The following is a 12,500-nucleotide window of genomic DNA, read 5'->3' on the forward strand; positions in this document are numbered from 1 at the left end:
CCGCCCAACCACGAGCCCACAGACCCCTGGGAGTCCACCAACACCGAGACGCTCTTCGTGTCTGCGCCTTCCATGTTCCAGGCTACGCAGGTATACACACCTGAAAGAGAGAGAACGAAAGAGATGCAATGTTAAGGGGTATTTTCAGTATTTCAGTGACTAATGTGGTCCAGTATTAAGCCAGAACGCTGTAACTGGCAGCCATGAACTGGGCTGCAACGTAACCCTACAGGACAAATGTTTTTAGTCAACGTCCACTAAAAGTTCTGTTGTTGCCGCTGACAGACTCAGTTTATTATTCTAAGAGTCTGACAACATTATGGGATGGATCCCTACAGAGATAGAGCTTTTAGTTAAAGAGTAAAATCCTTTTAGTTTAACATGAAACAGCCCCGAAATCACCATCACCAAACTCCTGTATACAGCCAGCATATTTCCACCAGACTCCATGTAAATAATCAGGACTTTTAGCGTGTATAGAGCCAGCATATTTCCACCAGACTCTGTGTAAATAATCAGGACTTTTAGCGTGTATAGAGCCAGCCTATCTCCACCAGACTCCATGTAAATAATCAGGACTTTTAGCGTGTATAGAGCCAGCATATCTCCACCAGACTCCATGTAAATAATCAGGACTTTTAGCGTGTATAGAGCCAGCATATCTCCACCAGACTCCATGTAAATAATCAGGACTTTTAGCGTGTATAGAGCAGCATATTTCCACCAGACTCCATGTAAATAATCAGCACTTTTAGTGTGTACAGAGCCAGTATATCTCCACATGTAAATGGGTGAATTAAGAGTTTATTTCAACCAAACCAGAGTGGTGATTGTTGGAACAGTGGAAAGATGAACCAAGACGGCTTTTGATAGTTTTATTTAGTATCTGTCCACTTTGAATGAAGTGTGTTTTACGATGATAAAAGTCCTGATTATTTACATGGAGTCTGGTGGAGATATGCTGGCTCTATACACGCTAAAAGTCCTGATTATTTACATGGAGTCTGGTGGAGATATGCTGGCTCTATACACGCTAAAAGTCCTGATTATTTACATGGAGTCTGGTGGAGTTTGGTGATGGTGATTTCGGGGCTGTTTCATGTTAAACTAAAAGGATCTTACTCTTTAACTTAAAGCTCTATCTCTGTAGGGATCCATCCCATAATGTTGTCAGACACTTAGAATAACAACCACGAACCCAGATGGCTTTTAGTTTTATTTTATTTCTGTGTACTGTGAATGAAGTGAGTTTTAGGATGACGCAGATGAAACAGTTGTTGACTGACCTGTGTCTGACAGCTCGGCGTGTTCGATCACCAGCGCTCCGGGCTCCGACACACGATGCTTCTTCTTCTTCCTCCTGCTGCTCAGGCCACGCCCCTCCTCTGATATGATTGGTGCAGCCACCGCCTCCGAGCTCACCTGATCAGGTGAGAAAAGACAACAACAGAGAGACACACCCATCAGTCTTTCCTAAAAAGGGTGTGTACGAATCCACTTTTGCTAGTTTGACGGAGGTAAAAAGTGTCTGTGTTTAGGGCGCCTGGTTATAAAGGGTTGTCCTTAGTGTCTTCATTAATCAGAGGTGTGTTTTGGGCGTAACATGCAATCAACCAATCAGAGATCAGCTCCCATTCCCTTTAAAAGCCAGGTGCGTTTGGAACTTGGAGCATTGCTGTTATGATGGAGGATTTACACCCTAATATTATTATTTGTAATCTTCTGCATGTGTGTGTGCTGCTGTTCGTCCCTGTGTACACACACACACACACACACACACACACACGCAATTTCACAGACACACACATACAAACACACACACACACACACACAGGTTTGTGGCACTATCTTTGTGGGGACCCGTCATTGACACACACACACAAACACAAACACATACAAAACACACACACACACACACACACACACACACACACACACACAAACACACACACACACACATACACACACACACACACACACACACAAACACACAAACACAAACACACACACACACACACACACACACACACACACACACACACACACCTTGTCTCCAGTGGGCGTCACCCAGTAGAACTGGGGGGCGGGGTCAGCGTCCGCCCAGCACTCGAGTGTGATTGGCTGCCCGGCGCTGATGTTCATGGCGGGCGGGAAGGCGTGAGGAGAGATGTGAGGCAGGCAGCTGTTGGCTCCTCCCCGCCGCCATCGCCATTGCCATCGCCCCCCCCCCACCCGGCCCCCACCACCTCCTGCAGCTCCCGGCCAATCAGGTGAGGCGGAGAGGAGCACAGCGTGATGGAGGACTCGAGCATCTTCAGGTGCGACTGGTTCCCCAGGTGAGGACCCCAGGAGGACAGACAGTCACATCGCAAGGGGTTAGAGTGGAGAGACACCTCCTCCAGGGAAGGGAGGGAGGAGAGGAGGGAGGAGGAGAGGAGGCTCAGCTGGTTACTGTGGAGGAGGAGAGTCCGCAGGGAGGACAGCTCACTGAGGAGGGAGGAGGGGCGGAGAGAGGAGAGGAAACAAGAGAAGAGGAAAGGAAACAAGAGGAGAGGAGACAAGAGAAGAGGAGAGGATACATGAGAAGAGGAAAGGAAACAAGAGGAGAGGAGAGGAGACAAGAGAAGAGGAGAGGAAACAAGAGAAGAGGAGAGGAAACAAGAGAAGAGGAAAGGAAACAAGAGAAGAGAAAAGGAAACAAGAGAAGAGGAGAGGAAAAAAGAGGAGAGGAAACAAGAGGGGAGGAGAGGAAACAAGAGAGAGAGGAAACAAGAGAAGAGGAGAGGAAACAAGAGAAGAGAAGAGGAAACAAGAGGAGAGGAGACAAGAGAAGAGGAGAGGAAACAAGAGAAGAGAAGAGGAAACAAGAGAAGAGGAGAGGAAGCAAGAGAAGAGGAGATGAAACAAGGAGAGGAGACAAAGAGAGGAGAGGAAACAAGAGAAGAGGAGAGGAAACAAGAGGGGAGGAGAGGAAAAAAGAGGAGAGGAGAGGAAACCAGCGGGGAGGAGGGGAAACAAGAGAAGAGGAAAGGAAACAAGAGAAGAAGAGAGGAAACAAGAGGAGAGGAGAGGAAAAAAGAGAAGAGGAGAGGAACCAAGAGAAGAGGAGAGGAACCAAGAGAAGAGGAGAGGAAACAAGAGAAGAGGAGAGGAAACAAGAGAAGAGGAGAGGAGACGAGGGGAATAAAGAGGGGAGGAGGAAACGAGAGGAGAAACAAGGAATGGTTAGCAGGAGAGGAGAGATGAAGAAAAGAAGAAAGAACAGAAATAAGTCAGCTTTAGATTTTTCAATTAGACAGAAAGACAGACAGGCAGACAGGCAGACAGGCAGACAGACAGACAGACAGGCAGGAAGACAAGCAGACAGGCAGACAGGCAGACAGGTAGACAGACAGACAGACAGACAGACAGACAGGCAGACAGGCAGGAAGACAAGCAGAGAGGCAGACAGGCAGACAGACAGACAAGCAGGCAGGCAGAGAAGCAGAGAGGCAGACAGACAGGCAGACAGACCGAAAAGCAGACAGGCAGAGAGACAGACAGACAGACAGACATGCAGTTACCTGAAGGCCTGTGGGTCGATGTAAGACAGTCGTGGGTTGCTGCAGATCTCCAGCTTAGCGATTTCCGGAAGGTTCTGGAAAGCGGCTCGTTCCACCATCAGCAGCTCCTCCATGTTGTTCAGACTGAAACCCAACCACCATATCAGATACATATCCAATCATATCAGATACATATCCAACCATATCAGATACATATCCAATCATATCAGATACATATCCAACCATATCAGATACATATCCAATCATATCAGATACATATCCAATCAACATATCCAATATCAATCATATCAGAGACATATCCAACCATATCAGATACATATCCAATCATATCAGATACATATCCAATCAACATATCAGATACATATCCAATCAACATATCAGATACATATCCAATCAACATATCAGATACATACCCAATCATATCAGATACATATCCAACCATATCAGATACATATCCAATCATATCAGATACATATCCAATCAACATATCAGATACATATCCAATCATATCAGAGACATATCCAACCATATCAGATACATATCCAATCAACATATCAGATACATATCCAATCAACATATCAGATACATACCCAATCATATCAGATACATATCCAACCATATCAGATACATATCCAATCAACATATCAGATACATATCCAATCAACATATCAGATACATACCCAATCATATCAGATACATATCCAATCATATCAGATACATACCCAACCACCATATCAGATACATATCCAATCATATCAGATACATATCCAATCAACATATCAGATACATATCCAATCAACATATGAGATACATATCCAATCATATCAGATACATATCCAATCAACATATCAGATACATATCCAATCATATCAGATACATATCCAATCAACATATCAGATACATATCCAATCATATCAGATACATATCCAATCAACATATCAGATACATATCCAATCAACATATCAGATATATATCCAATCATATCAGATACATATCCAATCATATCAGATACATATCCAATCAACATATCAGATACATATCCAATCATATCAGATACATATCAGATACATATCCAATCAACATATGAGATACATATCCAATCAACATATGAGATACATATCCAATCATATGAGATACATATCCAATCATATCAGATACATATCCAATCATATCAGATACATATCCAATCAACATATGAGATACATATCCAATCAACATATCAGATACATATCCAATCAACATATGAGATACATATCCAATCAACATATCAGATACATATCCAATCAACATATGAGATACATATCCAATCAACATATCAGATACATATCCAATCATATCAGATACATATCCAATCAACATATCAGATACATATCCAATCATATCAGATACATATTCAATCATATCAGATATATATCCAATCAACATATCAGATACATATCCAATCAATAGTCAGAGATACCCAAAGATTAAGGACTCAAAAGGACATCTCTGCGTCTCAGACCGACCTGAGCTCCTCCAGGTGCTGAAGGTTCTGGAAATCTCCCTGCTGGACTCGGCTGATCGGGTTCCTGTTCAGATCCAGGAACTTCAGGTTAGGGAGCATGCTCAGAGCATCCCGCGGTACAGACCTGCAGAGAGAACAGCGCTCACATCAGCCAGTGTTACAGTCAATACCGTTCTAGTAGGCTACTACTACTAGTACTTACTTGTGCCCCCTGTATTTTAAGGAAGAACATTTATTTATTTACGATACATTATTCATTCACCAAGAAAATTGGTGTCCTTAAAGGACTACGCCACCGTTATTCACCGGCTCCTCTATATTTATATAGGTTGGCAAACGCATTTTTGTCTCAGCTCATGCATTGTCTCAGTCTGGCAGCTGTGGAGCTCCGCGGCTGTGGATATCTCTGTGCCCGAGTAGCAGTGCTTCGGCTGTAGTCTACTTCCACCCAATATAGTCCCAAGTCTTAATCTACCTAGGAAATCATCTAGTCTTAATCTGCATTGCTATTTGTACTCCTTATTTCAACAAAGTGTGGCGTATTCCTTTAAAGATTGGATTTTTCCATTTTTTTTAATTAAGGCATTAAGATCAATTTGTCACCAATCCTGTTTGTAATATTAATGGACAGGATATCGAGGCGTAGTCGGGGTGGGGAGGGGTTGCGGTTCGGTGGGCTGGGGATCTCATCGCTGCTCTTTGCAGATGATGTGGTCCTGATGGCATCATCGGCCTGCGACCTTCAGCACTCACTGGATCGGTTCACAACCGAGTGTGAAGCGGTTGGGATGAGGATCAGCACCTCTAAATCTGAGGCCATGGTTCTCAGCAGGAAACCGATGGAGTTCCTACTCCAGGAAGGGAATGAGTCCTTAACCCAAGTGAAGGAGTTCAAGTACCTTGGGGTTTTGTTTGCAGTGAGGGGACAATGGAGCGGGAGATTGGTCGGAGAATCGCAGCGGGTGCGGTATTGCATTCAATCTATCGCACCGTTGAGGAAAAGAGAGCTGAGCCAGAAGGCAAAGCTCTCGATCTACCGGTCAGTTTTCGTTCCTACCCTCACCTATGGTCATGAAGGCTGGGTCATGACGAAAAGAACGAGATCCAGGGTACAAGCGGCCGAAATGGGTTTCCTCAGGAGGGTGGCTGGCGTCTCCCTTAGAGATAGGGTGAGAAGCTCAGTCCTCCGTGAGGAGCTCGGAGTAGAGCCGCTGCTCCTTTGCGTCGAAAGGAGCCAGTTGAGGTGGTTCGGGCATCTGGTAAGGATGCCCCTGGGCGCCTCCCTAGGGAGGTGTTCCAGGCCCGTCCAGCTGGGAGGAGGCCTCGGGAAGACCCAGGACTAGGTGGAGGGAGGTCCAGCTGGGAGGAGGCCTCGGGAAGACCCAGGACTAGGTGGAGGGAAGTCCAGCTGGGAGGAGGTCTCGGGAAGACCCAGGACTAGGTGGAGGGAGGTCCAGCTGGGAGGAGGCCTCGGGAAGACCCAGGACTAGGTGGAGGGAGGTCCAGCTGGGAGGAGGCCTCGGGAAGACCCCAGGACTAGGTGGAGGGATTATATCTCCAACCTGGCCTGGGAACGCCTCGGGATCCCCCAGTCGGAGCTGGTTAATGTTGCTCGGGAAAGGGAAGTTTGGGGTCCCCTGCTGGAGCTGCTCCCCCCGCGACCCGACACCGGATAAGCGGACGAAGATGGATGGATGGATGGATGGATGGATTAAGATCAATTTCCAAAAGATGATTTTCTTATTCCTCTTTTTAGTCAACTTTATCAGTGTGTAAACTCATGAGCACAACTGCACGTACGTACCTATGGTGTCGATTTAACGCAGAAGCATAAATTGACCCTTAGTCTGAATATTATCTCTGAATATTATGTGCATGTGAACATAGTCAGTGAACCAGCGGTGGCCCTCAGACAGAATGACATAACGCACAATACGTAGGCTATTCAGTTGTGCGTTATGTCATTTTTCCAATATGTAGTCTATCGAGGTTAGGCATTGTCATTGTGTATTGTGGAATTTGTGCGATATGTAGGCTACTGGGGTTGGGAAATATGTCAGCTGTGCAATATCGTACTGTGCAAGGGCTGTGCCACACTTATTGCGGAGAATACAGTAGACAGGGTTGTTTAATGGGAAGTGCAATGGAAGGAGTAGTTAATGTGATTATTATATGTATATGGAAGCATGTTTGTGTTGCAGGAGAGTATGTGTTGAGAGATATTTGTATTTGTTGTCTTTTCTGTATTTGGTGTTGTCTTTTTTGTATTCTGTGTTGTCTTTGTAACGCTGCAGAATGGACAGAGTCCAAAACTAATTTCCCTTCAGGGCCAATGAAGTATATCCTATCTTATCTCACCTGAGTCGGTTCTCGTAGAAGGAGAGGCTCTCCAGGTAGTCCAGACCCAGGAAGGCGGCAGAGGGCACGGAGGCCAGGCCCATCCCGGCCAGCACCAGGCTGTGGAGGCGCGCCAGAGGCAAGAAATTCTTCTCCTCCAGACCCAGGATGGGGTTCTCCCCGATCATCAGGATCTCCAGCGACGGCAGGGACTCGAACCAGCGGCTGTCGATGGCCACCAGGCGGTTGGAGTTCAGGTGGAGCCTACAGGGCCAATCACAGAGCAGGAAACTCTGTTACTCCTAAAGGTTGAGCGTGTGGTCACTGAGGACGTTCTAGGGATCATTCAAGAGATTCTAAACCATCTCAAGGCAGAGACACCCAAACTCAGAGTCACTTCCTGTCTGTGACTGCGTTTACATGCAGCCAATAACCCGTTCAAAACCGGAATATTAGCAATAGCCCGGTCGCGCACGGCCATGTAAACACCGGCAAAAACACGAATATGCTCATATTCAGGTTTTTAAAAACACGAAATTTTGGTCATGTAAATGCGTATCGGCATATCCCCATCAAAAGGAACATTGATTTGTGTTCTGGGCAAGTTCTATTTGCAAGGAATAGCTTGGTCTTTTGAGTAGAGGAACTTCTTGTATGCGCCAGAAAACATAGTTATAATAATAATTATAATACTATAATAATATAGTTATATACAGTACAGGCCAAAAGTTTGGACACACCTTCTCATTCAATGCGTTTCCTTTTTATTTTCATGACTATTTACATTGTAGATTCTCACTGAAGGCATCAAAACTATGAATGAACACATATGGAATTATGTACTTAACAAAAAAGTGTGAAATAACTGAAAACATGTCTTATATTTTAGATTCTTCAAAGTAGCCACCCTTTGCTTTTTTATTAATAAGAGAAAAACTTCCACTAATTAACCCTGACAAAGCACACCTGTGAAGGTAAAACCATTTCAGGTGACTACCTCATGAAGCTCATTGAGAGAACACCAAGGGTTTGCAGAGTTATCAAAAAAAGCAAAGGGTGGCTACTTTGAAGAATCTAAAATATAAGACATGTTTTCAGTTATTTCACACTTTTTTGTTAAGTACATAATTCCATATGTGTTCATTCATAGTTTTGATGCCTTCAGTGAGAATCTACAATGTAAATAGTCATGAAAATAAAAAGAAACGCATTGAATGAAAAGGTGTGTCCAAACTTTTGGCCTGTACTGTATTTATGTCAATGCAGAAAACCTGCGCGCAGTATACCGGAAGTAAACAAGAAGTCGAGGTAAACATGGCGAGACGCAGCTCAGCACCACACTTTTGGAGCGAGGAGGAAACCAGTTTCTTTATTAGTGTGGTGAAAACCAGGAATATAATGTCTTTTGTTGACGGCAGAAAGTACCGAGATAGTGAGATTTATAAGAAGGGGACCGAGAAGTTATCGCGTCTTAATGTTGTCCGTACGTCCAGACGCTAACCGTGCATCGCCGTTTACATCGGGATATCGCCGACTGATTACAAACTCCACGTATACAGGAGTAACTCTCTCTGCTCACGCATGTAAACGGGTTAGTCCCAATGTTTCAGAAACCCGAATAGTGACCTTAACCCGAAAATGGACAGCTTGTAAACGTAGTCTGTGTGTCCTGTGCATAGGCGCCGATATGTGGGCCTAGGTGGTCAATTGCCTGTTTTTACTGTGTGGACTTGTGTGCTATCTTCATTTCAAATCGATAGCCAGGCCCAGGCATACTAATTCATGTTTAGGCCTAGGCTACTAGACACTGATTCTTAATTTCCCACGAAGCTGATCGCGGTTGCATGTCAGTTACAATCCTTTTTTGTGTCGTAGCAGTTCATGTTTTCCATTCGTTTTGAGCCCCCTTCACGGTTATTTTTAGTTAATCAGTGTTTTTTACTGGTTAGGGTTAGGTTTGGGTTTGGGTTAGGGGCACGGTCACAAGGGGACCACTGGTGTGAATAAAACACTTTAAAGAACTCCTTAAAAAACCATGTTCGGTTAAAAATAAAAAAGATGGGGCTGTTTAAAAAAACGCCCAGATATTAAAAGGAGGTTAAAAGAACCACTGGAAAGGAAGGACAGCGGGAATTTAAAACTTTAAATAAAAGGTCAACTCCACAACAACTCCGGTGTCTCCCCCAGAGAAATATCAAGGTAAAATATTGAAAAATTTAAAAAATTTAAAAAATTTAAAAAATTTAAAAATTTAAAAATTTAAAAATTTAAAAATTTAAAAATTTAAAAATTTAAAGATTTAAAAATTTAAAAATTTAAAAATGTTAAAGTTAAAAAAATAATAAAATAAAAAACACCCATATGCCTAAATACATATATACACATAGTCATGTAATAAATAAAATTATAAAAATATAAAAAGCCTGGTGTCCCAATATAAAATAAACTCTATTATAATCTTAAAACCATGTTATTTAAATTAAAAAATTAAATACTGTCTGCGTTACTTGTTCTTGAGGTTAAAAATATCCATACACATACCATTCAGGGTTAATAATAAGGCTAAGGTTAGGTGCCTTGAAGGCAGCAGTCACAGCGCTGCCTGGAAGGAGCAGTTGGGGGCAAAAAACACCATCAAGCTTATTTTTACCTCTTTTGGGGAGTGGGTTTTCTTTCATATTTTTTTTAAGAGGACAAATGTCTTTTCTTAATAGTGGAGGCAGCGGCGGCCGCTGGTTCATATCCCCTGCATCCCCTCAAATCTACGCCTACGGGTAGGAGAGGAAGTGTGTGTTACCTCAGCAGGTTGGTGAGTCCAGCGAAGGCTTTGGGTCCGATGGAGGTGATCCGGTTGTGGTTCATGTAGAGCTCCTCCAGACTGGACAGGTTCCTCAGACTGAAGTCCTCCAGCTCCTCGATGCGGTTCTCCTCCAGGTACAGAGTCACCAGCCGGCCCAGAGAGGACAGACCCATGAAGCTCACCTGCACACACACACACACACACACACACAGACACACACAAAACACTTCTTCATGGAGCTTGGAGCAAAACGGTTTCGTAAACACAAAGGACCCTATTTTAACGATGTAGGCGCACTCGGCGTGAAGCGAAGTGTGTTTAGGGCGTGTCCAAATCCACTTTTGCTAGTTTGACGGCAGTAAAAAGGATCAGTGTTTAGGGCGCCTGGTCCTAAAGGGTTGTTCTTAGTGTCTTCATTAATCAGAGGTGTGTTTTGGGCGTAACATGCAATCCACCAATCAGAGATCATCTCCCATTCATCAACCAATCAGAGATCATCTCCCATTCCCTTTAAAAGCCAGGTGCGTTTGGACCTTGGAGCGTTGCTGTTATGATGGAGGATTTGCACCGTAATATTTTTATTTGTAATCTTCTGCATGTGTGTGTGTGTGTGTGTGTGTGTGTGTGTGTGTGTGTGTGTGTGTGTGTGTGTGTGTGTGTAACAAGCATAGTGTGCGCACGCTGTGCACGAGCCTAGGAACATTTTACTAATGCTCTGTTAAAATAACAATGAAATGCTGCATTATTGACTTTAGACCAGGTTTTTGTTGGTCAATGGCGCAATCAATTCCCACTGCCTCAAGATAGCAATACTCCCAGAATGCACCTGAACACACCTCCCTGTAAGACCAGTACGCCCAGAATGCACCTGAACACACCTCCCTGTAAGACCAGTACGCCCAGAATGCACCTGAACACACCTCCCTGTAAGACCAGTACGCCCAGAATGCACCTGAACACACCTCCCTGTAAGACCAGTACGCCCAGAATGCACCTGAACACACCTCCCTGTAAGACCAGTACGCCCAGAATGCACCTGAACACACCTCCCTGTAAGACCAGTACGCCCAGAATGCACCTGAACACACCTCCCTGTAAGACCAGCACGCCCAGAATGCACCTGAACACACCTCCCTGTAAGACCAGCACGCCCAGAATGCACCTGAACACACCTCCCTGTAAGACCAGCACGCCCAAGGGCCACAGATGGACCACACTTGAGTCGGGCTTGTGCCGCGTGTACGGTAGGATCCTAAATGTTATTCACAAGTAGAGATGTTCTGATACCATTTTTTCCTTTCCTATATTCCGATTCCTGAACCTGCGTATGGGCAGATACCGAGTACTAGGGCTGAACGATAGGAGGAAAATATCTAAGCACGATTATGTTGACTGATATTGAGATTGTGATATGAGTCACAATATTTGAGGTGTGAGGGTGTAGGAGCCACAAACTGTATGTTGTTTATGGTCTCATTTATATTATGTATTGATTATTATATTGGGCACTTATATTGTAGGTGGTGGGCGTTTTCATGATAACATATTTGTTTGCTTTTTCGGGGTATTTTGGGGCGTTGACAGAGAGGAGGTGAGCCTGGGAGTGAACACTTTCTGTTGACTGCCGCACTACTGCACCTATTTCGTCTTACAAAGTAACTTTACATTTGGTAACTGCAGCGGTAGTTGTATTTTACGTGTGGAGGAATAAATCATTGCAAAACAATCTGGAGCGCGTCACGGTGTGTTTATGCATCTCTCAGACCGCTTACAGCCACAACAGGGGTTAATGAACATGTTTGCATCCTTATTCTTATTGTCATTGAAACATGTAAACAAATATGTGTTCTTTAGTGTGTGTGGATACGATGTGTAGACTGGAACATCTCCGCAGCGCCACAATACTTCATTAAAAACGGCTTGACACATATTGGTATAGTCCATATTGCTATTACATCGCGATAACATTGTAGCCATGTTTCCATCCACACGTTTTCATCTGAAAATTAAAAATGCCTTCATGGAAACAGTAAAATTCAATTGAATTTCATGAATATCGACTCAAAGGAAATACGTTTCAGTCTCATCGGATTTTCTCTTGATCGATATATATATATATATATATATATATATATATATATATATATATATATATATATATATATATATATATGTACGGCTTATGCGATAAACGCTGATGGGAACGTTATTTGCGATTAAGTTTTAGGTCATTTTATGGTTGCAACCCGCCACAAAACAAAGAAGAAGAAGAAGTTGTAGTTCATTTCCTCCCAGT

At 43.8% G+C, this 12,500-nt stretch overlaps 1 protein-coding gene across 1 annotated transcript in view; it reads right to left on the reverse strand.

The window, feature by feature from the left end:
• Positions 1–12,500, reverse strand: part of si:ch211-180f4.1 (leucine-rich repeat neuronal protein 1) — a 20,758-nt gene that overhangs the window by 4,491 nt on the left and 3,767 nt on the right. The window contains exons 5-12 of the mRNA XM_028582663.1: positions 10,202–10,386; positions 7,426–7,668; positions 5,069–5,191; positions 3,564–3,686; positions 2,222–2,487; positions 2,047–2,189; positions 1,287–1,422; positions 1–100 (exon numbers count right to left, since the gene is read on the reverse strand). The exon at positions 1–100 is cut by the window's left edge and continues 91 nt beyond it. Coding sequence (XP_028438464.1) covers positions 1–100; positions 1,287–1,422; positions 2,047–2,189; positions 2,222–2,487; positions 3,564–3,686; positions 5,069–5,191; positions 7,426–7,668; positions 10,202–10,386 — 1,319 coding nt within the window. The remainder of the gene's footprint in view (positions 101–1,286; positions 1,423–2,046; positions 2,190–2,221; positions 2,488–3,563; positions 3,687–5,068; positions 5,192–7,425; positions 7,669–10,201; positions 10,387–12,500) is intronic.

The sequence above is a fragment of the Perca flavescens genome, chromosome 7 (genome assembly GCF_004354835.1).
Source record: "Perca flavescens isolate YP-PL-M2 chromosome 7, PFLA_1.0, whole genome shotgun sequence".
In the NCBI taxonomy this organism is placed as follows: domain Eukaryota; kingdom Metazoa; phylum Chordata; class Actinopteri; order Perciformes; family Percidae; genus Perca; species Perca flavescens.